At 39.4% G+C, this 27569-nt stretch overlaps 1 protein-coding gene across 2 annotated transcripts in view; it reads right to left on the reverse strand.

Moving 5' to 3' along the window:
• Positions 1-27569, reverse strand: part of PTPRR (protein tyrosine phosphatase receptor type R) — a 268902-nt gene that overhangs the window by 82906 nt on the left and 158427 nt on the right. For both annotated transcript variants that reach the window (XM_006058411.4, XM_006058412.4), the window contains exon 6: positions 17481-17743. In XM_006058411.4, the coding sequence (XP_006058473.2) occupies positions 17481-17743 (263 nt within the window). The remainder of the gene's footprint in view (positions 1-17480; positions 17744-27569) is intronic.

Consider the following 27569-nt stretch of genomic DNA (forward strand, 5'->3'; position numbering starts at 1 on the left):
ACAATCCCCTCAAGCTATGCTAAGAATAAATAAAGGACAATGGAGTAAAATTATCCACTAAATCTAGGAAAAGCTCTAAATTTTAGTCAGGAAATCTAAATCTTTTCAATGTATTACATTTTTATGCTTCTGTCACTAAATATTTTCAGATTCCCAGTTCTTGATTTGGGAACTGAATACTGGTTAAAAAAAAAAAATGTACCAACAGCCAAGTTGGGTGAGTTTATATAAACTGACAATTGTCCTTGTGGTACAAACCATTTTAATGGAATAGAGAAAATGGTGGGAAAGAATGGAAAACATTCAGAACAAAGTGATTATTTTTATAATAATGACATAGCAATACTTAATTTATTTATTGTTTCCCTTACCAACTGTCCTGAAACTTTAAGTATTAAAGGGTTAAACATCTGACTCTGAGACAGATGAGCCAAATGATGACTTTATTTCTGGACTATCTCTTACGTTCTAGGATGAATGGATTCACCATTCAGGACTCCAACAAAACTCTGGTTGAAGGCAAACTCAATGAATTTATCTCTCTTTGCTAAGGGAGGGTCTTCTAGGACCTAAGCCTAAATAAGAAAATCATAATTAAATAGTATTGCTTCTTGTGTAGACTCATATCAGAGACTGATCATGAAGACAGGTGATGCTTTCAACATAACTTTTAGACACTGTCCAGGGGACCCACGCTGAAGCCCAGTAAGGAACGATGCCCTCACCCTTCCTCCTCCTCTTGCTTCTCCTCTTTCCCCAACCCACTACCCCTCCCCCCTTCCCTCTCCCCCTCCTCATCCTTCCACTTCTTTTTCAAAAGGTCTACTCTATCTTTTTGCTTGTATTTTGGTCAGTTGAATTCAGGAACATTTCATCAGAAATCCAATTCGATGCAACAAATATCTATGTGTTGTGTCTGTTGTGAGCAAGACACTATAACACAAAAATCAGGCTTCAAATCTAGGTAGAAATTTAATGCCCTAGAAATGTATGTACAACAGTTGACAGCTTGGAGTCTGAGGCCAGATCACCTATATTCTTTTTATGGTTCCCATGACCAGCTTGAGCAAGTGATAAAACTTCTTGGGTCCATGTTCCTCCTGTTAAACAGGGGTAATAACTGCAGGACTGTTTTGTATTTAAGCTACACACATAAAGCATTTGAAACAGTGCCTGGAATGTAGTAAACACTCAATATAATGTTAACTGTTATTACTGTTGTCATTGTGGGATAGCTTGCATTTAAAAAATAAGGTTCTTTCCTACTATTTCCATTTCCTCTTTTCAAATTTTTTTTTTCAAAATTTTGGTACATATAGGGAAGATCATGGGGAAGAGTTGGCAGGGTGGGATTGGTTTTTGGTAGAAATAATATATATATTAAAATTCCTACCTAGTGTTAAAGATGCCACATGTTTATTGCTGTATATTTGATCATACAAAAGGCTTCAGGTGGCAATATAGTAAAGAAGAAATCTTGAAACTGTCTCATAAACTTGTAAGGGCCCCATGCTGGATGATATTGAGTTCTGGGTCCCAGTCTTAATTTTTCCTTTCTCAGAAGATTAAAACACTCAGACATTTATTGATACAAAAGTCCTCCTGGAGAGGAGTTTTTGCTGAACATTAAAAAACTGAATTACTTTTGAGAAAAGGTGATTAAAGACTTTAATTATAATGATAAGATAAAATGTCAATTTTAGAATGGGTTATAAGGATAAAAAATCAGAATATTTAACTTCTCAGCATAAATGATACATAATGTATTAAAATTAATCATAAAGAAGTACAAAAGAAAACTTCACAAAAGAACTTCTAAGAGAAATTATCACTTTTTTTTTTTTTTTTTTACTGCAATCAGGTTTCCAAGTGGCCAATGAAAAATGTATCTGAGAGTAAGCAACAGTTTTTCTAGGAGTTATTTTTGGATTTATATTCATTATAAACATCTCTGTGTGCACGCTGCATGCTGAGTCACTTCAGTCGTGTCTGACTTTTTGTGACCCCATGGACTGTAGCCTGCCAGCTTCTCTGTCCATGGGATTCTCCAGGCAAGAATACTGGAGTGGGTTGCCATTGCCTTTTCCAGGGGATCTTAGGGACTGTAGCCAGCAAGGCTCCTCTGTCCATGGGATTCTCCAGGCAAGAACACTGGAGTGCCTTGCCATACCCTCCTCCAGGGGATCCTGACCCATGTCTCTATGTCCTCTGCATTGAGAGGCAGGTTTTTACCACTAGTGTTACCTGGCAAGCCCTTAGGGGAATACGATGTAAAATTATGTTTGGGAACCACTGTTCTGAGGTTTACCACTCTAAAATGTGGTATTTTTGACTTTTCAAGAATGCCCTAGTTCTACTATTATCACCACCTACTTCCAGACTACCACCATGCCTACCACATGACTACCACCACCAACAGCGAGTGGAGATGAGAGAGGGGAGCAGTACAGCACAGCACAGCGCATGTGCGCTTATTCGTGTCTGATTCTGTAACCACATGGACTGTAGCCCGCCAGGCTCTCTGTCCATGGGATTTCCCAGGCAAGAATACTGGAGTGGGTTGCCGTCTCCTTCTCCAGAGGATCTTCCCCAACCAGGGATGGAACCCACATCTGTTACGTCTCCCACATTGGCAGGGAGATTTTTACCAACTGCATTACCTGAGAAGGGGGAGTCAGCACTTGTTAAGGTCTAATGTGCCCCAGGTACCTTGATAAGCAATACGAATATTAATGGTGTAAGACATCATCCTTATTCCAAGGAGCCTACAGCTTCGTTCACTAAACGACACAGTGTAGTATTTTGAAGGATGATAATGTGTGGGGTCATATAATCATGTGTAAGCCATGCTTTATTACTTTACTTATTATTAATATTTTTAGGGTTTTGACGTTCTAATGCCATTTGACTTTGGGCATATGCTCCCACCTCAGGGCAGGATAACCCATAACAAACATATTTCGGAATGACTCTTATTGACACCATAGTCAAGATTTCATGAGACACCTTCCCCACTTTGATCTGTATAGCTGCAGAATATTGCTTGGGAATTTCTATCATACACAGAGGAGTACATTTTCACTCTATAAGTATACTGTTGTTTCAGTGCTCCCCCTACAGGTCATATACGGAAGGGATTTTAAAACAGAAATTAGAAAATTTGGGGGCATTACTCACACATTTGCTGAGAGCATGGCTGTCAAGGATTTCACATTTGATGGAAGAACCAATCGCTCTAATAATATCTCTGTGTGCATTCTTCCAGAATACTTACCAACCAAGCTCTTGGACTCAATCTGCCCAAATCACAAAATACATAAAATCTGCCCCCATACCTTACATATGCATAAGGCTTTATCACTTGCATTCTTGAATTCTCACCCATTCAACTGGAAGGAAATTTACTCTATTCTAAACTGCTCCAGTTACCTAAGTCCTTCTCTTGTACAAATTTTGGCTAAAATAAGAGCTTTTTCCAATTAGTTTCTGCCCATGATATATTTAACCCTCCATGAATTATGAGGATGGAATGGGCAATAAAACATTTTTAAAGATAATACACTTTAAAGGCTAGTTCAAGAAATAAACTGTCTTCTACAAAACGCTGATGGCAAATCAAGCCATTATCACCATGGTTGAGATCATAAGGGTCACCTTCTTCTGCAAAATGCCTATGATTACTTTTAAAAAAGAAGGTTGGCATTTTAAAATGTGCAATAAGAAAGTAAAGACAAGGATAAGGATAGTCACCCATCCAAGCTCTACAGAATATTCAAAGATGAAGAAATCTTGCCTTTCCTGGAAAAACTTTCAATCTCGTGATCTGAGCCCTCAGATTTGTAACCCATTACTTCACAAATGTAGACTCATTCAACTGCATGATGTTTCTTGTTCAAGTGTTTTGATGCATATTTGTGCTACAATAACAAGTTTGGGATAGAATCTCTTTAATTTTATAAGACTCTTCATTAAACAGGAGCAGATAGGCCTAAAAAAAAAATTGAAAAAGCTCATTGGTCACCATAAGTGGTTGGAGAAAGTAAGCACCCAAGAATGAAATGGCGAGTGAGAAGCTTCCTCTGTGCTGGGGCTTTCTAGAACTAAAGGGACATTTCACAGCTGAAACATGAATAATGCTAACATTGGATCATGTAACCAATATTTAAAGAGCCCCTTCTATGTATGTGAAACTAGGAAGTAAGGAAACAGATGAATGAGCTCTTAGGAGATTCGATGTGTGTCTCTGTGTGTGTGTGTGGTATGTTTAAAGATATTTTGTTCCCGGAGGTCTTTATTTTTTTCTATGGATAGAGTGGGGGAAGAAGGAAGGGAATTTAAGGAGGACAGTTGCTGCTGCTGCTGCGTCGCTTCAGTCATGTCCGACTTTGTGCGACCCCATAGCCGGCAGCCCACCAGGCTCCCCCGTCCCTGGGATTCTCCAGGCAAGAACGCTGGAGTGGGTTGCCATTTCCTTCTCCAATGCATGAAAGTGAAAGTGAAGTCGCTCAGTTGTGTCCGACTCTTTGCAACCCCATGGACTGCAGCCTACCAGGCTCCTCTGCCCATGGGATTTTCCAGGCAAGAGTACTGGAGTGGGGAAGGAGGACAGTACAGATCTATAAAAGGTGCCCTGAGGAATGAGAAAGAGAATGATTGAAAAAAAGACAGACTGGAAAAAGGATGCAGTGTTGAGTGTCTGTCAGAGACTAATGTGGCCAAGGATACAGGTTTGAGGTCTATTCCTTCAGGCTATATAGTAGGTCTTTGCTGTACTTTTAATGTATTCACTCTCATAGGTCCTTTAGCACTTAATCATTTCTACTCACGTTATTGCTTCAAGTGGGTTTAAAGTTCCAATTTGTCTTTTAGAATCTGTGGGTAGACTAAAGATTCTATCAGGAGAAGAATATTATTTTGAATATTTAGTAACAAGATGCTAACTCAGGGACCAAAATTCAACAGCAAATAAAACATAACAAGAGTGAAACTAATGAGTCCTGAAACCATACTCAGAGCAGGAGAATGAGGGTTTTTATAAGTGTCTGTTCATGCCCCGTGATGCAGTGTGAGATCCAGGACAGACAAGGGGAGTCTCTCATCCCCTCGTGGTGGTTCATGAGGCCAGAAATCACAGAGGACTTCTGTCTGGAGGCAATGGAACAATGATGGGGATCATCTGTTATTTTTTTGTTTTAAGTATTTCTTTCCATAGAATAAACCTAATTTTAAGAACTTATTTCTTTTTCCACATTGTGCATGCATGCTCTGTTTTGTCCGACTCTTTGCGACCCTGTGGACTGTAGTCTGCCAGGCTCCTCTGTCCATGGAATTTTCCAGGCACGTATACTGGAGTAGGTAGTCAGTCCCTTCTCCAGGAGATCTTCCCAACCCAAGGGCTGAACCTAAGTCTCTTGCGTCTCCTGTATTGGCAGGTGGGTTCTTTACCATCTGAGCCACCAGGAAAGCCCTTTCCATATTGAGACTTAACAAATATTTAAGGAGCGTGTAGTATGTATCAGGCATTGTGCTATCGACACCACCAAGTAGGGAAATCAGAATCCAGAGGAAAAAGGGGGTGAGGGGGGAATGAGGAGTGAGGCAGGCAGGGTGAAAAGGCTGGAAAAGGGAAGAAATACTGAGGCTTATATTCAAACCTCTGATTTAGGGGAGGGAAATGGCTCCTAAATATAAGAATTCATATATTATAAGACATGGTAGGCAATAATAATTCCATCTGACACATTGTCTTTAAAATTACTTGTGGATTTAATGAGAAATGAAAATGATTAGAAGCTAAGCATTTTTAGAAAGCATATCATATTTGAGAACGTTCACACCAATTTGCTCTCAAGTTACAGAGACCTTTTTCTAAAGTATCTGCCAAAAAAGATTAGGCTTCATTTGACAGAGAGGACATTGAAGTCATTATAGATTTTTTTTTTTTTTTTTTTAACAAAAACAAGAGCCAGCTTCCTTTCCCTGCCGCCGCTGCTGCTAAGTCGCTTCAGTCGTGTCCGACTCTGTGCGACCCCATAGACAGCAGCCCACTAGGCTCCTCTGTCCCTGGGATTCTCCAGGCAAGAACATTGTAGTGGGTTGCCATTTCCTTCTCCAATGCATGAAAGTGAAAAGTGAAAGTGAAGTCGCTCAGTCGTGCCCAACTCTTAGCGACTAGATGAGACTAATAATTGCTTCAACATGCAGTTATCCACTGGAGGGCACTATTTCCCCATAGTACTATCAATACAATCAAATGGACTGGGCGGACTTCAGAACCTATCAGAAAACAGAGCCTTGCCACCCCGTTTAAATTATACCCAGATAATCCAGTAATCATGTATGGATGTGAGAGCTGGACCATAAAGAAGGCTGAGCATCGAAGAACTGATGCTTTTGAACTACGACGCTGGAGAAGACTCTTGAGAGTCCCTTGGATTACAAGGAGATCAAACCAATCAATCCTAAATAAATCAACCCTGAATGTTCATTGAAAGGACTGATGCTGAAGCTGAAGCCTCAATACCTTGGCCACCTGACGCAAAGAGCCAACTCATTGGAAAAGACCCTGATGCTGGGAAAGATTGAAGGCAGGAGGAGAAGGGGATGACAGAGGATGAAGTGGTTTGGATGGCATCAGTAACTCAATGGACATTAGTTTGACCAAATTTTGGGAGATGGTACAGGACAGGGAAGCCTGGTGTGCTGCAGTCCATGGGGTGGCAAATAGTTGGATATGACCGAGCAATTGAACAACAAATCATGATGAATTGCTAAATGGAAATGACACTTTTATGTCTGTAATATACTTACAGGGGAAAAACCAAACCAATCCATCGGTTGGAAAAATAATTTTGCTAAAGTCATCTCCTGTGAGTGATCTGTGATTTTTCAGTGTGTTTCTAAAAGAGGTCATGTATCAAGAGCTGGAAAATCTGATAAGAACAGAGGAGAACATCACCTTACAGGAAAACAAATATTCATACAGTCCTTTAAATGCAGAGAGTAGGACCCCGAGCTGTAGCTTTATGACACATTTCAAATAACTCCAAAAGCTAACGACTTTGCCTATAAGCTAAAATCTCCTGACACAGTAACTGAGATTCAGAGCTGGACTTTCTCAAAATAGGAAGCCAAATACTCTGGGAATTGTCTGTGCCTGCCCTGATTAAAACACTTCTCCAAAAAGGGCTATTTTACCTAATTCTGTCAACCTGTACACCAAGATCTGTAACATGGTCTGCTAGCAAAGACTAGAAATCTGACTTTAAAGAAAGACAAATATCATGTTATCTCTTGTATGGGGAATCTAAAAAAATAAGACAAATGAGCTTATTTGTCTTATCAGGCAAATCAGAAGCAGACTCACAGGCTTAGAGAACAAACTTACAGTTACCAAGGGAGAAAGGTAGGGGAAAGGGATAGATTGAGAGTTCTCTATACATAAATAGAGAAGCAGCAAAGACCTACTGTATAGGACATGGATCTGTGCTCAATATTCTGTAATTACCTAAATGGAAAGCAATTTGAAAAGTAGTGTTGGTGGTTTAGTCACTCAGTCATGTCTGACTCTTGCGACTCCATGGACTGCAGCCTGCCAGGCTACTCTGTCCATGGAAAACGCCAGGAAAGAATACTGGAATGGGCTGCCATTTCCTTCTCCAGGGGATCTTCCTGACTCAAAGATGGGACCCATGTCTCCTGCATTGCAGGCAGATTCTTTACCAATTGAATCATAAAGGAAACCCTAAAGAGGGTTAAAAAGAATAGATACATGTATATGTATAACTGAATTACTTTGCTGTACACCTGAAACTAGCCAACATTGTTAATCAACTACACTCCAATATAAAATAAATTTTTTTTAAAAAGCAGTGCATTTAGAACTCTCCACAGTGAAATTCTAATTTAATCATGGAAAGAGGAATTGGTCAATATGAACCTCAAACAATTATACCACACAACCTCTTCTTGAAGGCCAGGACAAGAACTCTGTTGAAATGCTATCATCATGCTGTTTGGGGGAAGCACATAATTCTCTCTAAAAAATAGGTCAGATCCTACAGAATGGCCTTAAGACTTCCCAGAAGCCTACTGGAATTTGTATCCCATAGTGTGAGTGGACACAGAGATCACCTGTAAAGCTGGAAGCCAGTGTCAGGATCAGGTTTCAAGTTCATAGACATTGAAGAATGGGGTGGGATGGTGTTCTGAGACGCCCTTTTTACTTGAATCTCAGGATAAGGCAGCCTGTGGGAAGGGTGGTCTGGTGGAAGAAATGGCAGTAAGAGGACCCAATGGGACTTACTCTGTTACTCTGCCAAGGGCCATGAGTGGGGAAGAAAGGAAGGTGGAGGGGGAAAGGAGCTATTATAGTGATTGTCAGTAGACCTACTTCCACGTCTGCACTCTTGGGACTTATTCACACAGGCTCAAACCTTTCAGTCTGCTTGGAGAGAAGCTAGGTCTGTGCTTGCAGTAAGTGATGGCCCATTTTTACCTTTTTAGGCAGAACACTGCTACACTTCATTCCTTAAAAATATATCTTGATTTCTGTTCTACTCTTCCTGGGTTGTAGCCACTGTCATTTCTTTCCTTTACCACTATTAACTTGCCTCATTTGCCATAAAAAATTTAAGGCAGATTTAAAAACTTTCGCCTCCATCCTTTCAATTTCAGTGTTGTTGTTTTTTTTTAATAATAAAGAACCATATAAAGGTTTTTTCTAACCCTTCAGAACCTCATTCCCCCATTAGAAAAATGTGATTGTGCCTGTCCTACAAATAAAGAAAAAACCTGCTTGATGTTCCCCATTAATGAAGGGCTGCAGCATGTTTCCAAAGCCTCCCCACACATGGACATCCTCATAAAAACATTTTATAAAGATATGATTATAAAATAAGAGAAGTTTAAAATGTTATCATCTGCATCATCTAGGAGGATGTAGAACAGAGTGGATATGTGCAGATTTTGGAGCCAGACTGTTCAGATTTAACCCTTCCACTCCATCTTTATTTCTTTGTGACACAGTGCATGATATTCAATCTCTCTCTGTTAGCTTACCTGCAAGAAGGAATAAAAATAGTATCTGCCTCATGGGATGCTGTGAAGAGTGGAGGCGATAAAATCAATACATTAGCCTGGTGGTAGGCAGCATGTGGTAGGTGAGTGGTCAATATGCTACCTTTCGTTATTCAACTTCTCTTCTCATGCAGGCACAGTGGCTGGTGACATGGACTTAGTTATTATTCAGGCTGTTTGAACAACAGAGAACTCCCTGCCACAACCCTTGAGAGCAGTTTTGACTTGAGTTTTCTGAGCTGCTGCCTCATGTCTCCCTTTCAGACTGCCTTCTTTACTATATTTGTGTTTGCTACCATCTTGGTCCTTCATGTTGGATTACCACCAGGCTTCTGGAGTGTGAGCAACCAGATGCGAGAAAAACCTGCGGCTGAGAGTGAGTTTCTAGACGGGCCATGAGATCGTTATCTGCCTTGAATATTTTGAAACTTAATCTCATTAAACCGATATCTAGAGGAATTCCCTGGTGGTCCAGTGATTAGGTCCCATGTTTAAACTGCCAAGGCACAGCCAATAAATACATATATACATGCATACACAATAAAGCTGAATTCTACTTGATTTAGAAACCAAAAAGCATTCCAAAAGCCAAGCATGAAATTTGTTAAGAGGAATAACAGCATGACACTCCATAAACATACTGATTGATAATATATTTTTCACTTATTTTCCATAAAAGATAGGAATGTGCCACACCCCCAAACTTCTCCGCCCCACCCCCACAATATAGTACCAGTTGGAAGAACATTCTCTGGAGCCAGACTGCATGGGTTCGAATTCTGTTTGTTATTTTCTCATCCCCAGAAATTTACTATTCCGCTATTTTGGCAATAATGTAAACTCTGTTTCCTGATTGTAAGGAGGGGATAATAAGTCCCTTGTGAGGATTAAATGAGAAAGCGCATATAAAGGGTCACTACATCTTACTGAGTTAATTTCATTGACGTTACTTGGAGTTCAGTAGGATTGATCTCTAAAGCGTTGTTTATTATATTATTATCCTCATATTGTCAGGCTGAGCCAATGAACCGTGGCTGATAGTGTTCCATGGTGCCGGGTTCTAAATTCCACTAGAACAAATAGTGTTTATTTGAAGGAGGCTTTATGGTATGTGCACAACAGCCTGGAAAGATCAAGGAAATCTGGAATATAAACTTGGCTCTGTTATAACTGGTGTCATCACCTTTGGTGAGTGGAGTAACGCTCTTGGTTCCCCACCCAGATCACCTTTACTAGACTGGTGCCTGCACCTTCTCCTCCCCAGCTGCTGGGAGTATTGACCGAGGATGGCACACAGCTGCCACTGCTCTGGAGAATCACCCCCGGCTGATGGGAGTGGCTTAGTCCAGCAGGACCTGGGGCGTAATGTCTCCACCATCCTCAGGTGGCCTGAAGTCAATGGCTGACTGACATGGGGGTACAGATGCCCTCAAGGTGGAACGTCTCATGTTCCAGCTTTCCCTGTGTGATCAGGCTGAGGCCAGACGTCAATGGAAATCATCTCTTTGCTTCCCCTACTTACCTTTAGGCTTCTCCCAGAAGCTTTCTCTAAATCACTTGGGACAAGAATCCTTGTCTCAGGCTGCTTTTAGGGCACAGCTAAGTCACTTCAATCATGTCTGACTCTTTATGACCCTATGGACCATAAAGCCTTCTAGGATCCTCCATCCATGGGGAGTCTCCAGGCCAGAATACTGGGGTGAGTTGCCATGCCCTCCTCCAGGGGATCTTCCCAACCAAGGGATTGAACTCGCGTCCCTTATGTCTCCTGCACTGGGTAAGCGGGTTCTTTACCACTAGCGCTACCTGGGAAGGAACCTCATCTAACACCTAAGAAACAACTAAGAAAGGAGATTCTGGGTCTTAGTTTCACTAAACAGAAAATGAGGGAGTTCAATCCCTCTTTCACCCATGGGTCCATTTGGTGAATACAGATATTAATTTCTAGAGTATTTTTTATGCTTTGTACCCTGATGCTCAGTTGTATACATTCTACACTTTTTCCTTTACTTTATATCTCCAAAGGGAGATCAGTTGAGGAACAATTAAGTATGTGTCTCCTAAGTTAAGGGCTTCCCTGGTAGCTCAGCTGGTAAAAAAAAATCCTCTGGCAATGCAGAAGACCCAGGTTTGACTCCTGGGTCGGGAAGATCTGCTGGAGAAAGGGACAGGCTACCCACTCTAGTATTCTTGGGCTTCCCTTGTGGCTCAGGCAGATTCTTGGTAAAGAATCTGCCTGCAATGCTGGAGACCTGGGTTCAATCCCTGGGTTGGGAAGACGCCCTGAAGGAGGGCATGTCAATCCACTCCAATATTCTTGGCCTGGAGAATCCCCATGGACAGAGGAAACTGGCAGGTTACAGTCCTTATGGACTGGTCACAAAGAGTCGGCTGAGCAACTAAACACTGCACAGCACTCCTAAGTTAAAATTTTTGAGCACTGAAATGTCTCTCTGTAAGGGAGGGCAGGGGAATGGAAGTCAAGACATTTCCCTTGCCTCAAGGAAATGACAGTAAACAAAGGCTTTGAGTTTAGGTGTAGAATACTCAGCATTCTCTTGTTGATGCCTGTGTTTCCATTGCTTCCTCCACTGCAGACATCTTTCTAGCTCTGAAAGAAATCTCCCAGGCTCAGCCAGGTTGCAACCCCTAACAAAACCTTTAAACTCACATACCCGGGTGCTTTTTCATAATTTGCACAATATTTATGGACACCAGAACAAACCATGCTGTGGTACAGTGTAAGAAAAGATAGAGAATGAATGTCATTAGGTATCAGCGACCTTGGGAGGTCTGGGGAGACTCTGATTACGATAGGAAGAAAACCTCCACTAATGCCATACACCTACTGGCCCATTCACTCATTTCTGAGGCAAATTTAAGTCAGGAGTGAGACTGCCTTATTATAATGAGTCCATCCTTCCTTTCTGGACAGTTTTCTAATTGTCTTTGCTTGCTTTTTATTTCTAATAGAAAATCAGATGAGAAAAATGAGGAAATAATGTGGATCTACCTGTTGATTTCCTTCCTATAAAATTGGCTCCATTAGTCACACAATAGCCTAAAGGGGAAATCTGCAGAAACTTCTATTTACAAGTTCTCTGTCTTCGTGCAGAAGAAAGTGTACCATTCTAAGGTCTGAGTGTGATCTCTTGTTTACTGGGCATTTGGAAGCTGGCAAAAACTAGCTATAAAATACAGTTTCCTTGAGAGGGACAAGAGAAGAATTTGAGGAGGACAGGAGTGGGACAAAGGAAGAAGGAAAGGGGCTAACCGTGGCCTCCTGCTGTCCCAGCCTGTGGCACTGGTTGTCTGGCTTAATTGTCGCAAGAGCTTTGCACAGCACGTGCTGTTCTCATCACTGGTGAACAAGCAAGTTACACATGTAGAAGGTGTGGGGCAAGCACCTGAATGCAGCTCTCAAATTCATGGACTCACGTGGGAAATGGATTTCTTTGTTAGATGAAAATTGATTTAATTTGATATTAATAATTATTAAATAGTATTAAATGTCCAAATGTATAAACAGGATGAGAAAACCTGTAAGTCAAGCAACAGTTAAAAATATGTATGATGTCGGATAGCAGGTTCAACTGTATCAAATCAATTTAAAAGAAGTTCCAACATTCTTAAGTTCAAAAATAAAACTGACTTAGTACAGGCTTATGGAATGAGATCGGAGAATGAAAAATGAAAACAGTACTAGATTTAATTTTCCTTCTTAAAAGAATAATATCATTTTGTATGGATTGGGTTTTTTAAATTTGATTCAAACAATTTTTAAAAATTAAAAAAATAAATTGTCTGCAGTACACGGCACATGGGATCTTGGTTCCCCAATCAGGTATTGAACCCATGCCCCCTGCAGTGGAAGCAGTGTTAACTGCTGGACCCCCAGGGAAGGTCCCTATATTGATTGTTAATTTTATGGTATCCTTTGAAAAAAGGTCGAACAGATACTATCATACCTACTTTGTAGATTGGGAAAACTGTACCAAAAGGACTTAACCTTTTGAGTCACTTTTTTAGTAAATGTCAAGTAGTATTAGCACAGAGACCCAGCTCATAGTTTATCATTAGACTATCTGTTTTTATGGAATTTTTAAAATAAATATTTGAGATCCTCACATGTAAAGGAGCATTACTTAATTAACTCCATAATAGTTTTCAAGTGTTTACAATATATTGTGCTTACAGGAACCACGGAACACACAGGAATATGAAACACACAGAAATATCTTGAGCCTGTACCTGTCCTTAAGACTCTCACAAGCTGGTGAGGGGACAGGACAATGTATCAAAACCCCATTTCAGTCCTTTTCTGAATGATTCTTTAATTAAAATCGCTGCTAGAAGTGTGGTACATGTGAGAATGCAGAGGTGTTAAAAAACACTGTGGGCTTCAGTAGGGGTCATGGCCAAAGGTAGAAGGTAAGTTTCGTGTTGGGACCTGGAGACTAGAGATAGCGGTAAGGAGGATGAGGAGGAACCAGGTGAACAAAGCTGCACACATAGACAGGGACACGGCCCACTGAGAACAGACTGCAGGGTTTACTTGGGGGCATTGTGGTGAATAGAACATTCAGAGCCAGATAGTACAGGACCTCTAAGGCTCATCAAGGTGGTCTGTGCCTTATCCTGCAGGCAAAGGGGAGCTTTTGAGGATTCGTTCACAGCAATGTAACATAATGTAAGTATTGTTATAGCAAGATAAATCTGAAGAGTGTATAGTATGAACTGAGGGAGGAAAGAGAATTAGATCAGACAGAAATGATGAAATAAAGTCATATACGTGAAATATATAATCCCATTAGTCCTAATGCCATTTTTATAATCATAGGACATAATAATGCAAATATAAAGTAATGAGAGCTAGTTCCAGGGTAATGGCTACAAAGAGAGGAATTGAAAATGAGGAAATCCAAGTAGTAAGGATCCATATGACCTGGTGACTAGTTGGAAATAGAGGAAAACAAGGGGACTGCTCTGTCCCCTTATAATTCTTTAATCTGCATAATTTTCAGGGTATACCCTTTGTACTGAGTCAAGCATATTCAGTTAGTCTCTATATTTTCCTTTATTTATTTTTAATTTAAAATTATATTCTATTATCAATTATGTCAGAGGGATAGATTCTCCCCCTAAGGGATGAGAGATTTATATGGTATGACCCAAAAGATTTTTGGGGGACAAATGACTCATAATGCAGCTTTTATGATCTCATGGTGATTTTAATGAAGCCAGACTTTCATGCAATAAACAGAGGATTATTATTTCACTCTGGGATCAGGAGATGGAAGGCTATAAAACACAAGGCTATTTTAAAGGCACCATTAGAACATATAAACATAAATTATGTTTTAAGGCTTAAAATTCTCAGGAAAGTTTCTTCTATATGGAACACTGTATCTCTCTCATCTTTTACCACTCTTAAAACCCTCATTACTATGACATCTTGGCAAGGGAATTATGGTAGAAACACAGGATGAGAATAGGGATGATGGAATAAATAAGGTGTTTCCCTACAAGAACTGGCTGTTAACCTGAGGCTTATTCAATATAACATTCATACATGCATTACAGCATTTATTTACAGGAGCTCTTGCTTTTTAGGAATTATGTTTTATATGGAAGAGACAAATAAAGCATATATGTGCCCTAAAGAAGCTTAGAGTTTACGGGGTAAGACAGATTATTAAAAATTTTACCTAAGAAGTTTATAAATACTGTATGCATACAAGATTATGGGACTAGGATAGAGGGGCATGGGGGAGAAAGAACTGAATCTGGGTTGGAAGGTGGGTGAGAGGAAGAAGCAGAAGGAGGTAATGACTTTCAAGAGAAAGTGATGCTTGAATTGCCTTCTCCATATTCCTTGCCTATTCCTTACCTCCACTCCTCACCCCAGGACCACTTGTCTCTTTTCTGGGTAGTTCAACCACACACAGGTAATCCAAGACCATTTTCCTCTTCTTCTCTTACTACCTTTTACATGGTTGATTCCTAAAGAAGTATCTTCAGCTCAATCTACCTCTCTGATGAAACTCTGAAGTTATGGGGAGAAAGTTTATCAGTGCCTAAAAGTAGCCACTCAAGAACTGGAAAACTAATGTCTTGGAAGCCAAAGGAAGAGAGAGTTTTAAACAGGAAGTGGGTGTTAAAGTTGGATGTAAAAAGAAACAAAACATGTGCTCTGACTTTGGTGGTTAGACCACTGACATACTTGGCAAGAAGATGTGAGAAAAACAGTGAGGATGGAGGCTTAAAGAAGATCATAGAGGCACCAAATAAACTGCTTATTTAAGACACATCTGAAAAAGGAAGAAAAGATAAAAATCAGAGGAGGGACCGGATGAAGGGAGTTTCTTTGATACAAAAGAGAACCATTTTCATGCTGAGGGTATTGCATCAGCAAAAAGGTTTCTGTTGAACATAGACGAAGAAATTTGATAGAGTAAGTTATCAGGGTGGGGAGGGAGGAGCTGGAGCCCTTGTGGAGAGAAGAGTTTTTTCCTGCTCAAGGCAGGAAGTGGAAGGCAATGAGTGGGGATACAGGGAAGTCTGTAGACCAGGAGGCAGGGAATCCACTAAACACTGATCACACATTTACTCTCCAGAGTCCCCCACGTAGACCACAAAGAGGAGTAAAACACCTTCACTGTGCAATCCTTTCTTAAACATTCACTTCATTTAAATGAATTAATGGATACTTAACTTTCTGCCCCTTGAAATTCAAACATGCCCAGAAGTAGCCTACAAAGGGCAGGATGCTGGAAATAGATTCTCCCCAGAGGACTGAACTGCTGACCTTGCTCAGAACTGGTGGTGCCTGATGCTAATAAAAATTAGTCTGATTTTCAGTCAGTTTTATTATCAACTTTAAATCATCTTTGTGACCCCCTTATCACTTTCATCTGACCAGATCTTTTCTGCCACCCTGTCCTTTCTACACCACTGCTGCTCAGAAACCTTCTTCAAGGTTTCTCTTTGAAGCAAACATAAAGGCATGAAACTAATTTAGGTAACAACATAAAAGAGCCTGAAGGAAATGAAGAAGTCAAGTTTAGCTCCTTCATATTGCAGAAGAAGAAAGCAAGACCCAGACAGATAGAAATCACTCAATCCAGAAATGGCCGAGCTGGGTCTGGAGTCATTCTTCCGGTTGGCCTTAGGGAGAAAGTTCATCTTGTCTGCCCTTTAAGATTGCAGCCCAGGCAGCAATTTGGTGGCATCTAAGTAAGAGAATGGCCCATGTAGACCCAAGTAGATTCACAAGGAAACCAAGGCTTCTGGGGGAGGAGGTAGGAAGAATAACTTGATTGTTCTCCATTTCCCTTCCATGATGGAGTCAAAGTACTCTTATAGAACGTTGGAGATCACTGCAACGAACTCCTTTCTTTTCACTTCATTTATGGTTCTTTGATAATACTTTCAAAGAAATTTGCATTACCCACTTGGTCTTTTGCAATTCTTAAAGCCCCAAAATATATTTTCTGAAATGTGGGGTGTATGTGTGCGCATGTGATAAAAAAATACAATCAAAATTTACATACATGATCTAAAAACCTAAGGCAACAACAAGGACAGTGATAGAAAATGGAGACCCAGGGAAACAAGCGGAGGACGAACCTGGGAGAAAGAACCTTAAGACGCTCTCAGTTCCCCACTACCCTGATGTGCAGTGTTGGATATAATATTTCAAATGTAAGTGCAAAGCTTCTTATTTTAAGACATACCACAGGAAAGCTTTACTTAATATTTTGAGGAAGCAAAGAATTAGCCCCTCATTTAAATATTTTGCATATTTTAGTTTTCCTACTTAAATTTGCTTTAAATGGGAACGTACCAGTACAAGTATATCACAAAAGCAGGTAAACATCAAAAATAACATCATGAAGCTTGAGATATTTACTGTTTGGCTCAAGGGAAGCAGAGGCAAAACTTTATAAAAATTAACTTGTGGTATAGACTCTTTCTACCTTCTTACAAGAATGTGGTCTTTGGTGGGAAATACTCTACTATGTCTAATAAATATTCTTATTCCCATACTTTCTATCTACTAGAGTTTTGATGACAATTAAACATGATACTGTTATGTGTGAACAGTAGCCTTCAAAAGCACTCAATAAATGATTATAGAAGCTGTCCCGTAGTTGAAGAAGACTCAACTTGGGTCTACACCAGACCCAAGTCTTATCAAAATCAGATGTGACTAAAAGATTATTGATAACACAGCTAGACTCTTTTAGGGGACAAGAAAAACCACTTCCTCCTAGTGTTCATTTGGTGGTGAACAATTCTACCCAGTATGCCAATCATGTCTAGTTCTATCCTTCTCAGTTAGGAATACACTTAAAAAAAAAAAAAGCAACCTGTCAGGGGAATCTAGAAAAAGTTCTTACCTCTCCTGAAGTCCTATGGGCTTCATTTTGAAAGGAGAAGGGCAGACAGAGGTGGTAGCTTTGATCTCAGGAGTGTATCGGCCTTGAGGGTCCACAACCACACTCAGTACCTTTGGAGCCTGTTCAGGCTGGACCATGCTGTTGGCTGTCTTGTCCTCAGAATGTGCAGGCTGTAACACAATGGGTGATAGGTGGATCTCCTGATTTTTCTCTTTATCTTGTCTCAGGGAAAGCTGAAATTTTTCTTTTAATCTGTAAAGAATCTATGGAAGGAGATACAAAGAATTTCCGTCAGTTTTTCATGTTCAACGACAGAATATGATCTCCATCCCAACTTAGAAGACAAACCAAAGTAAGCGAGCAAAGCTTCCTAGGATGATTTCTCAGTTTTATACTATTGAGGATTTTCTTCAAAAAGATACAGTTTGTTTCCAGTTATGGAGTGCAAAGGGCTTCTCTGGTGGCTCAGTGTTTAAAAATCCACCTGCAATGCAGAAGACTTGAGTTCAATCCTTGGGTCAGAAAGATCCCCTGGAGGAAGAAATGGCAGCCCGTGCCAGTATTCTTCCCTGGAGAATCCTATGGACAGTGGAACCTGGTGGACTACAGTCCACAGGGTTGCAAAGTGTTAGACACGACTGAAGTGACTGAGCAAACAGGCACTCACAAGGAGTACAAACATTAAACATATATGTACATGAGTCTGCTTTTCAAATAGAACTCAAAAACAAATATGGCCAATTTTATAAAAGTATCAGATGTCAGTTTGATCACATGTAAATGCTAATTTAAAATGACTGACATGGAAAACTTATAGAAAGAATAGCCATGATATAGAGACTTATGACATTTATAGAAATAGAGATCTGCAACCACTACAATGTGTAAGAAGAAAGTCTCATAAAGTATTAATTAAAGCATAGCAATGCTATAAGCCACAAGTTCTTAATGTAAGTAAAAATCTGCATTAGTCACATATTAATTTGAGTATCTAGTAAATACTTGAAAAAATTAAAATTTAGGGCCCATGTTAAAGAATAATTTGGACAATCAGAATTTTCTTATTTACTTCTTGCTCCTTAAAATTTTTAATGTGTGTTGAAAAAAAGCCAAAGTGTTATGTTTCTTCATTCTCAGAGTTCTTTCTGGAATGGCTAACTCAATTCAGAAAGTTTTAAAACTTTTAAAAGAATGGGACTGACTTTGCTGGGACACGCCAGTGGACCAAATTGTGAAGAGATCAAGGTTTGTCCTTCCTGTTCCTCAGGCTTTCCTTTTTATAAGCCCCTTTCCCCTTTATTTTTCTTTTCTTTTAAAAATATTAATTTTATATTTTATATATTTTAATATAGTCTTTTTTCAGTTTTACTGAGATATAATTGACATATAGCATTGTATACGTTTAAAGTTTAAGATGTACAGTATAATGGCTTAATAGTTTTTTCTCCTTTCTTGATGATAACTCCTCTACTTCAGTTATAAAAAAAAAGAATCAGGATGAAACAAAAACACAACAATCTAAGATGAGAAGGTATTAGACCAAAATTAAGAAGAAAAGAATTCAAAGAACTGAAAACTCAGCAGCAGGGTGTAAATCTTCTTTTAAGCAATAAAGAACAGAACTGAGAATGCAGAAAATACAGTCAGTTAGATATGACAAAGCTGAGAGTCTGCATGGAATCTATAGCAAAGGAGAAACAAATGAAGATGAAAACAAGAGAAAAGATGGAATGTGGACTTCAGAGAAGAGTTATGGTAAATGATAAACCAGAATAAGAGAGAGAAGCAAGTCATCCAAAACTATTTTTCAGTGCCTTGTGTGAAGTACAAAATAGACAAAATAGTCTGTATCCTGTTTCTATGGAATTAAGGGATATGGAATGAAAAAAATTCTTAGTTTTTTTTTTTAAGTATGTCGATTGTGGCGGATTCGTTTTGATGTTTGGCAAAACTAATACAGTGTTTCAGGTTTTAAAATTAAAAAAAAAAAGTATGTCGATTGAAAGAAGAGTGAATGTGAGAAGAAAATGGAGCAATTTTTATGACTTTGAGAAAAAATGCATATTACAGAGAACATATGAATCCCATACCTAGATAAACTGATATTCATGTGAATAAAGCCAGCAGGAGCAATTTCTCAAATACACAAGATTTCATAAGATATATTACCTGTCTACCCTTCCTGAAAAAACTTTATTCAGAGTCATGAGAGAGATGACTCCAAATGAAGAACTGAAGAAATAGAAACTGTAATATGAAAGGGAGCCCTGGAATTATTTAAATGTAGAGTGAAAAATAAATTTATTTAGTTCCAACATCTCAGATTGTAATAACAAGAAATAAGTTGAAAGAGGGCAAAGAAAAAAACATGGATGAATATATTTTTAGTTAGGGATACAGAGGGAATGGAGGTTAGGACATTAGGAAGTTAGGAAAGAAGGACCTCCTCCTTTCTCTGGCCACAGGCTCCTCCAAGGAGTCCGGAACCTCAGCTGTCCCACCCACCTGTGTGCTTGGGGCAAAAGGAAGAAAAGGTCACCACCGTCCCAGCCTCACTGCACAAAATTATGGTAGAGATTCACATCTAGAGCAGACCTCTATGATATTAGAACCTGAGAAATTGGGACTCAAACATTTTACTCCCAAGTCACAACATTAATTTGGAAGATTTACTTAAAGTCTTTATTCCTGATGTTTCTCTCTCTGTTGTATCTTGCAGCTGTGTGTCGTGGGCACATTCATTTCTTGACTCCTCCCAACCTGAGGATCATCACTCACTAATAAAATGAGGATTATAATAGCATCCCATAAAGCTTTGGTGAATATTAAATAATTTACATGTTCACAATGTTCAGCTCTTAAATGCAACATTATCAGTGTGTTCAATAACATATATACAGGTTTTATATATATATGTATAAAATAGAAGTCTTTCTGACCTAATTATACATGAAAGAAATTGAAGTTTAGCTAACTAATGTGGCTGCTCCGAAGTCAGCAGTTAGTTGTGGGAGAGCCAAACTCAAGGCCCCTCTGCTTCGAAGGACTGATCACTTCCCACCCCTTATGTGCATGCTCTTTGTCACACCATCATTCTTAAAGATCAACTCTGAAATCACATCTGCTGCCCATGTGATTCTAGCAATGGGTTTGAACATCACCAAATCTAGGAGTACATCTTTGTACACTGAAAGTTCTCTCTGGGACTTCCCTGGTAGTCCAGTCACTAAGATTCCACACTCACAATGCCAGGGACCTAGGTTCGATCCTTAGTCAGGGAACTAGATCCCATATGCTGCACCTAAGTGTTCACAAGCTGCAACCAAAGATCCAGCATCCTGCAATGAAGACCCTGTACAGCCAAATAAATAAATAAATAGAAATATTAAAAAAGAAAGTTCCTTTAAGGAAAAGGACTATGCACAGATGAGGTATAACTAGAAATGCATATTATAAATCGAACTGCCAGGAAATTAAGGAGAGTCGTTCTTGCCTTTTATGTCAGTTCACTTCTGTATAATGTGGTAACTTTTATACTGGTGGTATAAAAGTTGACTACGGAATGGTAAAGCTAAATCTTGAATTTTTGAAACAATGGGTTCTAAATATTCCTGTGACAAATATTATTGCATAAGGAAAAATGATGTCCAATATTAAGTGGCATGTAACTACTTTCTGTAGGATAGAAAATACTGAAGATAATGCCTAAGGATGGGGAGATGTTTTTCGACTTGCTGCTTTTCAGTTTCTATAACCTTCAAAAAGCACTTTGTCAACATTCTGCACAAACAAAACCCACAATAGAACAATATCAATTAGATGACATGTATGTATTAAGATAAATACATAATTACTAAAGATGAAGAAATTAGAATTTAAGTTGAGACAGCTTTTTATTTTTTTATAGTAAGTTATTTTCCTGAATGAGAAAAGAAACAGACATATATTTACAAAAATTTATTTAATCAGGAATAATGCATATATTGTATATTCTAAGCTTTTTCACAGTCAACTATAATACATATTGGAGAAGGAAATGGCAGCCTACTCCAGTACTCTTGCCTGGAAAATCCCATGGCTCCTCCATCCATCTGTAAAGAGTCAGACATGACTGAGTGACTTCACTTCACTTATAATACATAAATCAAAACATTCACTTGTCTGTTTACATTAGAGTTTTGGAGAAGCATATTTCAAAAATGGAAATGAGAAGGACTCCCTGGTGGGCCAGTGGCTAAGATTCTGAGCTCTCAATGCTGGGGGCCCAGGTTCAATCCCTGGTCAGGGAACTAAATCTCATATGCCACAATTAAAGATCCCACGTGCTGCAACACAGACTCAGCACAGGCAAATAAATAAATATTTTTAAAATGGAAATGAGAAAGCCAAGAAAACGTCAGCCTTCTCCCTAGTTCCACTGACAGGTGTTAGTGGAAAATTAGCTCTGGTTCAAAGTCCTTCTATACCATTCATGAGCTTATGTTCTTGGTGGTGAACCTTGCCACATATTTTACAATCATCTCTTTACTTCATCTCCAGTTAGAGGTCACTTTTTAAATCTATATCTATGCAGTATGTGTAAAAGCTGATTTCTACATCTTTAATTAGGGGAAGCAGAACCTGGAGAATATACAATACTCCTAAGACACTGTTTAAATATTCAACAGAGAGAGCTGGTCTGTCTGACAAAATGTGAAAAGAACTGGAGAGGTTGGTACTTGGCCTATAGAGCAGTTGTCATGGAATTAAGCTCTACAGAAGTGTTTCCCAACACTTCCCAGCAGGAATTTTGCCCTCCTGGGAGATTTGGCCACATCTGGAAATGTCTTTTGGTCATGGTACTGGCCTTCCCAGATGGTGCTAGTGGTAAAGAACCTGCCTGCCAATGCAGGAGACATGAGACACGGGTTCGATCCTTGGGTCAGAAAGATCCCTTGGAGGAGGGCATGGCAACCCACTCCAGTATTCTTGCCTGGAGAATCCCATGGGCAGAGGAGCCAGGCGGGCTGCAGTCAAGGGGGTTGCAAAAAGTCAGACACAACTGAAGCGACTTAGCATGCACACACATACAGCGTGCACTAGGGTGTGTGCAGGGTGACACTGGCCTCCCGTGGGCAGAGGCTGGAGAGAATGCTAAGTACCCTACAATGGACAGGACAACCCCCATTCCTGATAGAATTATCCAGGCCAACATGTCAGCAGTGCTGCTGTCGAGAAACTGGTATAAGGGACCTTAAAAATCACCTGGTATAGTCAGTCACTTCACATTTAAATCCGTGGTTGAGTGACTCAATGGCAAGTTAGAAATAAAGTTTAGAATCCAGGCTTCCTGACGTATTCCTATAATCATTCTCCACTACAGTGTCTTTTAAATCCCCACAGATCTTCTTCCCCATCTCTTTCCCAAAGCCTCTGAAAAAGTGTTGTCAGAAATTTTTCTCTGCGCAGATCGAGATCTGGAATATACCATATGTATGTTTCTCTATATGAATGGACTTTGTTTCCAAACTCCACCTAAAAGCTTGCCGTTGGAATGGCAAGTCAATATAACTTTCCCTTTAAGAACTTGCTGTTTAAATCTTGAGATTATCAACACGCTCCTTTGATCATTTGAAAAAAGAAAGAGAATGGAATATTGAATGAAAGAATCTGTAAAAGTTAAAACTATTGCAGGAGAAAAAAAATAACAGGAGGAAGAGAACCAGAGAAACCAGAGAAACAAATGAGAGGAAGCTTAAAATAATCCTATAAAGTTATTTTGCAGCTTATAATTTTCATTTTAAAAATCTTATTCAGTTGTACAGCTTAAACTTATGCAATGTTAGACATCAAATACATTTCAATAAAACACATAGGTGACTAACACAAAAAACATCTGTTTGGATTAAAATATGTTCAGATCTCAAGAGGATGCCACCAACTAACAGTCATAGCACTTCTCTTTTGCAGTAGTTTACAGCTAGTTCTGAAACAGTTCATTCATTTCTTTTAGTTGAATAAAATGTGAATCGATTGTTACTACATTGCAGGAACAACACTGTGGGGGCAAAGATAGCACACAGTCCTCGCTTCTGGGGATTCACAGGCTTCCAGAAGAGACAGATGTGTAAAAATGATGTCCAGTACCAGACACTAGGTGTAAAATAGAGCTGTGTCCACAGCAGGTATGGTAGTACACGTTTATTACGTCTGCCTGAGTTGAAGGTCTCTAATTAACACAGACATTGTCATTGATTTCTAGACTCTTTCGTGGCCAGAAATAGATGTTCACAAGACAGAGTGACAGGATTGGAAGAAACTACAGTGTGATCCCTTTACATATAAAATCATGGGAAAGAACCCAGACTTTTAATCCAGATAGACTTGGATCTGAATTCCCACCTCTGCTCTCAGACACCCACATACTGCTTGTTCTTGGTCAAGTCACTTATCTTCTCTGAATCTTGGTTTCCTTGTCAGTATAATTAGGAAACTAAAATACATTGTGTTTATACATAAAGTCTATAATTAATAAATTATTGAACTGTATACTTAAAATTTGCTAAGAGGACAGATACTGTGTTAAGTGTGCTTATCACAACACAAATAATAATAAAGAGGAAAAGAGAAACTACCGGAGCTGATAGATATATTTATGACATAGATTATGGTGATGGTTTCATGGGTGTATGCTTATCTCCAAACTCGTCAAATTGTTTACATTAAACATGTACAGATTTTTGTATGTCAATGAAGTGTGTTAAAAATATATTGTTTAGTACCAGGCAGTACATTTAGTACTGCCTGGAAGAAACTAGTTATTATAGTTGTTAGATTATTTTTGTTATTATTGAGAGGGTTGTATTTTGAGCTGAATGGTTTCTATTAATACAGAAAAAAACCAGAAAATTAGTTTGAGAGATATGTCTACTTTGGAAAATGGTTCTGTAACCAAAGCATTCTAGCTCGGAATCTAGTCCCATTTCCTGAACCACTAGGAATTACATATAACATATTAGAAAAGTGTGTCTGTATATGTTCACCTTTGACATGTATTTTCTTTGTGATGTTCAGGCTACATTAGAGTAGTCCAAAAGAGAGTCCACTACCAAGACCATGACTAGACAAACATTTTGAATGACATATTGATGGCTCTTCTATGGGCAGAGATTTTATTGACCCAAACATCTACTTTTTATGTGTTTTCTAAAATTGCTTTCCAGGACTTCCCAGGCGGTGCAGTGGACAGGAATCCACCTGCCGACACAGGGGACGGGGGTTCAATCTCTGGTCCGGGGAGATCCCACATGCCGCAGAGCAGCTAAGTCTGTGCACCACAACTACTGAGCGTATGTGCTGCAACCACTGAAGCCTGAACACCTAGAACCTGTGCTGGGCAACAAGAGAAGCCATTGAATGAGAAGCCGGTGCACCAAAATGCAGAGCAGCCCTAGCTCGCCGCAACTACAGAAAGCCTTTGTGCGGCAAGGAAGATCCAGCACAGCCAAAAACAAATAAAACAAAACTGCTTTCCAGTAGCAATCTGGTCTGTAGACAGCTCTACCTAATTCCATAAATACTTCTGCACTTGTTAATAAACTTCTAAGTGCACTGGAGATGTAATGCAGGTGATAAACCACATTCTTTCTATTATTTATTCCAGTTTAAGAACTAATTCTTCTTAGTAATATATTCCTCCACCTAAAACAGACTGAATGGATTGGAAGTTGCCCACACGTTTTTCCCTGGAAAATTGTATTTGTCTATTTGCTGCACCACCCACTCTGCATTCACATTTGAGAGGTGCTAAATAAGTCACACATTTGAAAATGTCATGCGTGTCTAATTTTATGCCTGGCAACATACTTTTTTTTTTTTAATTTTAAGGAAAGTAAACAATATGCCATATTTCAAAAATTTTGCCAAGCCTTATGTTATTGTTACAGAGCATGTAATCCTCCGTGACAGCAATTTACCTATATAATTGCATAATAAAACCACATGCTTTTCATTTCTATGATATGAGGAAGGCTTGGACATAAATAATGGCATTTGATCTTTCATAAATATAATTAATGCCAGAGGGAAATTTCTGAGTTATATCTTTTCCTTTGCCATGGAATCAACAAAATTATGGGAAACAGAAACCCGAATATATTTGTTTGAAAGTCACAAGAGTGAAAGTGTAACTATTACAGAGAGATCCAAGGAAAAAACTTACTTTAAATCAAGATCATTATCAAAAACACTTGAACATGTACAAAGATAAGCTTATTTTAGAGAATCACATTTGACCAGTCCTCCATGTGAACTTGTCAGTGGTTAAGTTGTATCAGATAAACTTAACTTCATTGTATTCCTGTGTAACAGGTAGTAGTTATTTTTCTATCAATATTAATTCCTTTCTATACTGCTGATTCCCCTGCTATTTTTTAAATTGACCCTTTCACATTCAAATGGAAGATCCTGTTTGAAACATATCATTCTACTTTCTTTCATTTATTCAAAATCTATTGGGATACAAATCATAAGTGTTTCTTCTGTCTCACTACTCCCCATCTTGAATGGATTCCTCTCCCAGGAAATGGAAACACAACCATCTGGATTGTCAGTCAAATAACCTGGGAGTCATCCTTCGTTTTTCTCTTTCTTCCTCCCAGAGAATCAGTACACAGCAAGTCTTTTCAATTCCACCTACAAATAAATCCCAGTCCTTCACTCCTCTCCATCTCTACCCCCACCCCCTAACTCAGGGCCACCATCATATTTCTCATCAGGCTAATCCAATAGCTGCTCCAACACTTCACCCCAAGTTCTATCCCCAACCGCTCTCCACCAGCAGAGACTCTGATCTTCTAAATTCACAAATCAGATCACATCAAAGCTCTGCCTGAAACAGCTTCTGCCCTTCTCCTGGAAGCCAGAGAGGACTCCTGCCTCAGCGTCAGCTGCTCCATTCCATGTTCCACCTGTCACATCCTTTGCCAGGGAGGCCCTGTCCCTACTTTTTCAGATACCTCAGTTGTCTTTGATTGCTCTGCTCCACTCACTCACTATTATCTCACCATAAGCTCTTCATGGCACTTAATGCTTTTGATTCTTTACAAAATAAGCAAACTTTGTTTTTTAGGAGCGGTGTTAGGTTTATTAGAAATTGAGCAGAGAGCAGAGCTCTCATATTGCCCCCTCCCCCACCTCCCTCAACAACTTCCCTTATTACTAACATCTTGCATTCGTGTGGCATACTTGTTACTAATTAACTCAACATTGCTATGTTATCATTAACTGAAGTCTAGAACGTAGATTAGGGCTCACGCACTCTTGATGCTGTACGTTCCATGGGTTTTGACAAATCCATAGTGTCATGTATGCATTACTGTAAAAGTATCGCACAGAAAAGTTTCACTACCCTAAAAGTCTGAGCTACTCATCTCTCCCCCACAACTTCTGACAACCACTGATCTTTTTACTGTCTCTATAGTTTTGCCTCTGCCAGAATGTCATATACTAGGAATCATAGAATATGAACACTATTTAATTTTTTAAAACAGTAACTTAATTATTGTCTCTGTCTTCTTCTGGAGAATAGGCACCATGAGCACAGGGACCTTATCTGTTTTGTTCCTTCCTTTGCCCAAAGGTCCAACAGGCTCACAGTGAACCCACTGCAGGAATTTCTGGATTAAATGAATTGATGAATCTACCTACCAGCCCTGAAGGGAGCAATTGCCTACACACTTTTGAAACATTTCATTCTCGGTTTCTTCCAGCAACATTGGAGCAGACTTAGATTTTTGGATTTTACATGGATGCTTTGCAGCTATGGGGAAAAGAAGGGTCAGTTGTTCCCTGGATCCAGGTAGTTTAATGTGTGGTGACTACAGGTTCTATTGCTACTGGAGACCAATATGTAGGGTGGGAATTTATCCAATCATGTTGGATACATGGGGATCCACCCTGAGCTAGAGATACAGAATTTGGAGCATATCTAACAAGTTAATAGCAACCTATGCTCTGACTCCCTCAGCCCTCTAGTGCTCACGAGCTGCTCAGGAATCTGCTTTCCCACTTTTTTCCTTTCATCCTTGCCTTTGCTCTTCTGGATCTTAA

This window comes from Bubalus bubalis, chromosome 4, assembly GCF_019923935.1.
Source record: "Bubalus bubalis isolate 160015118507 breed Murrah chromosome 4, NDDB_SH_1, whole genome shotgun sequence".
NCBI classification, from domain to species: Eukaryota; Metazoa; Chordata; class Mammalia; order Artiodactyla; family Bovidae; genus Bubalus; species Bubalus bubalis.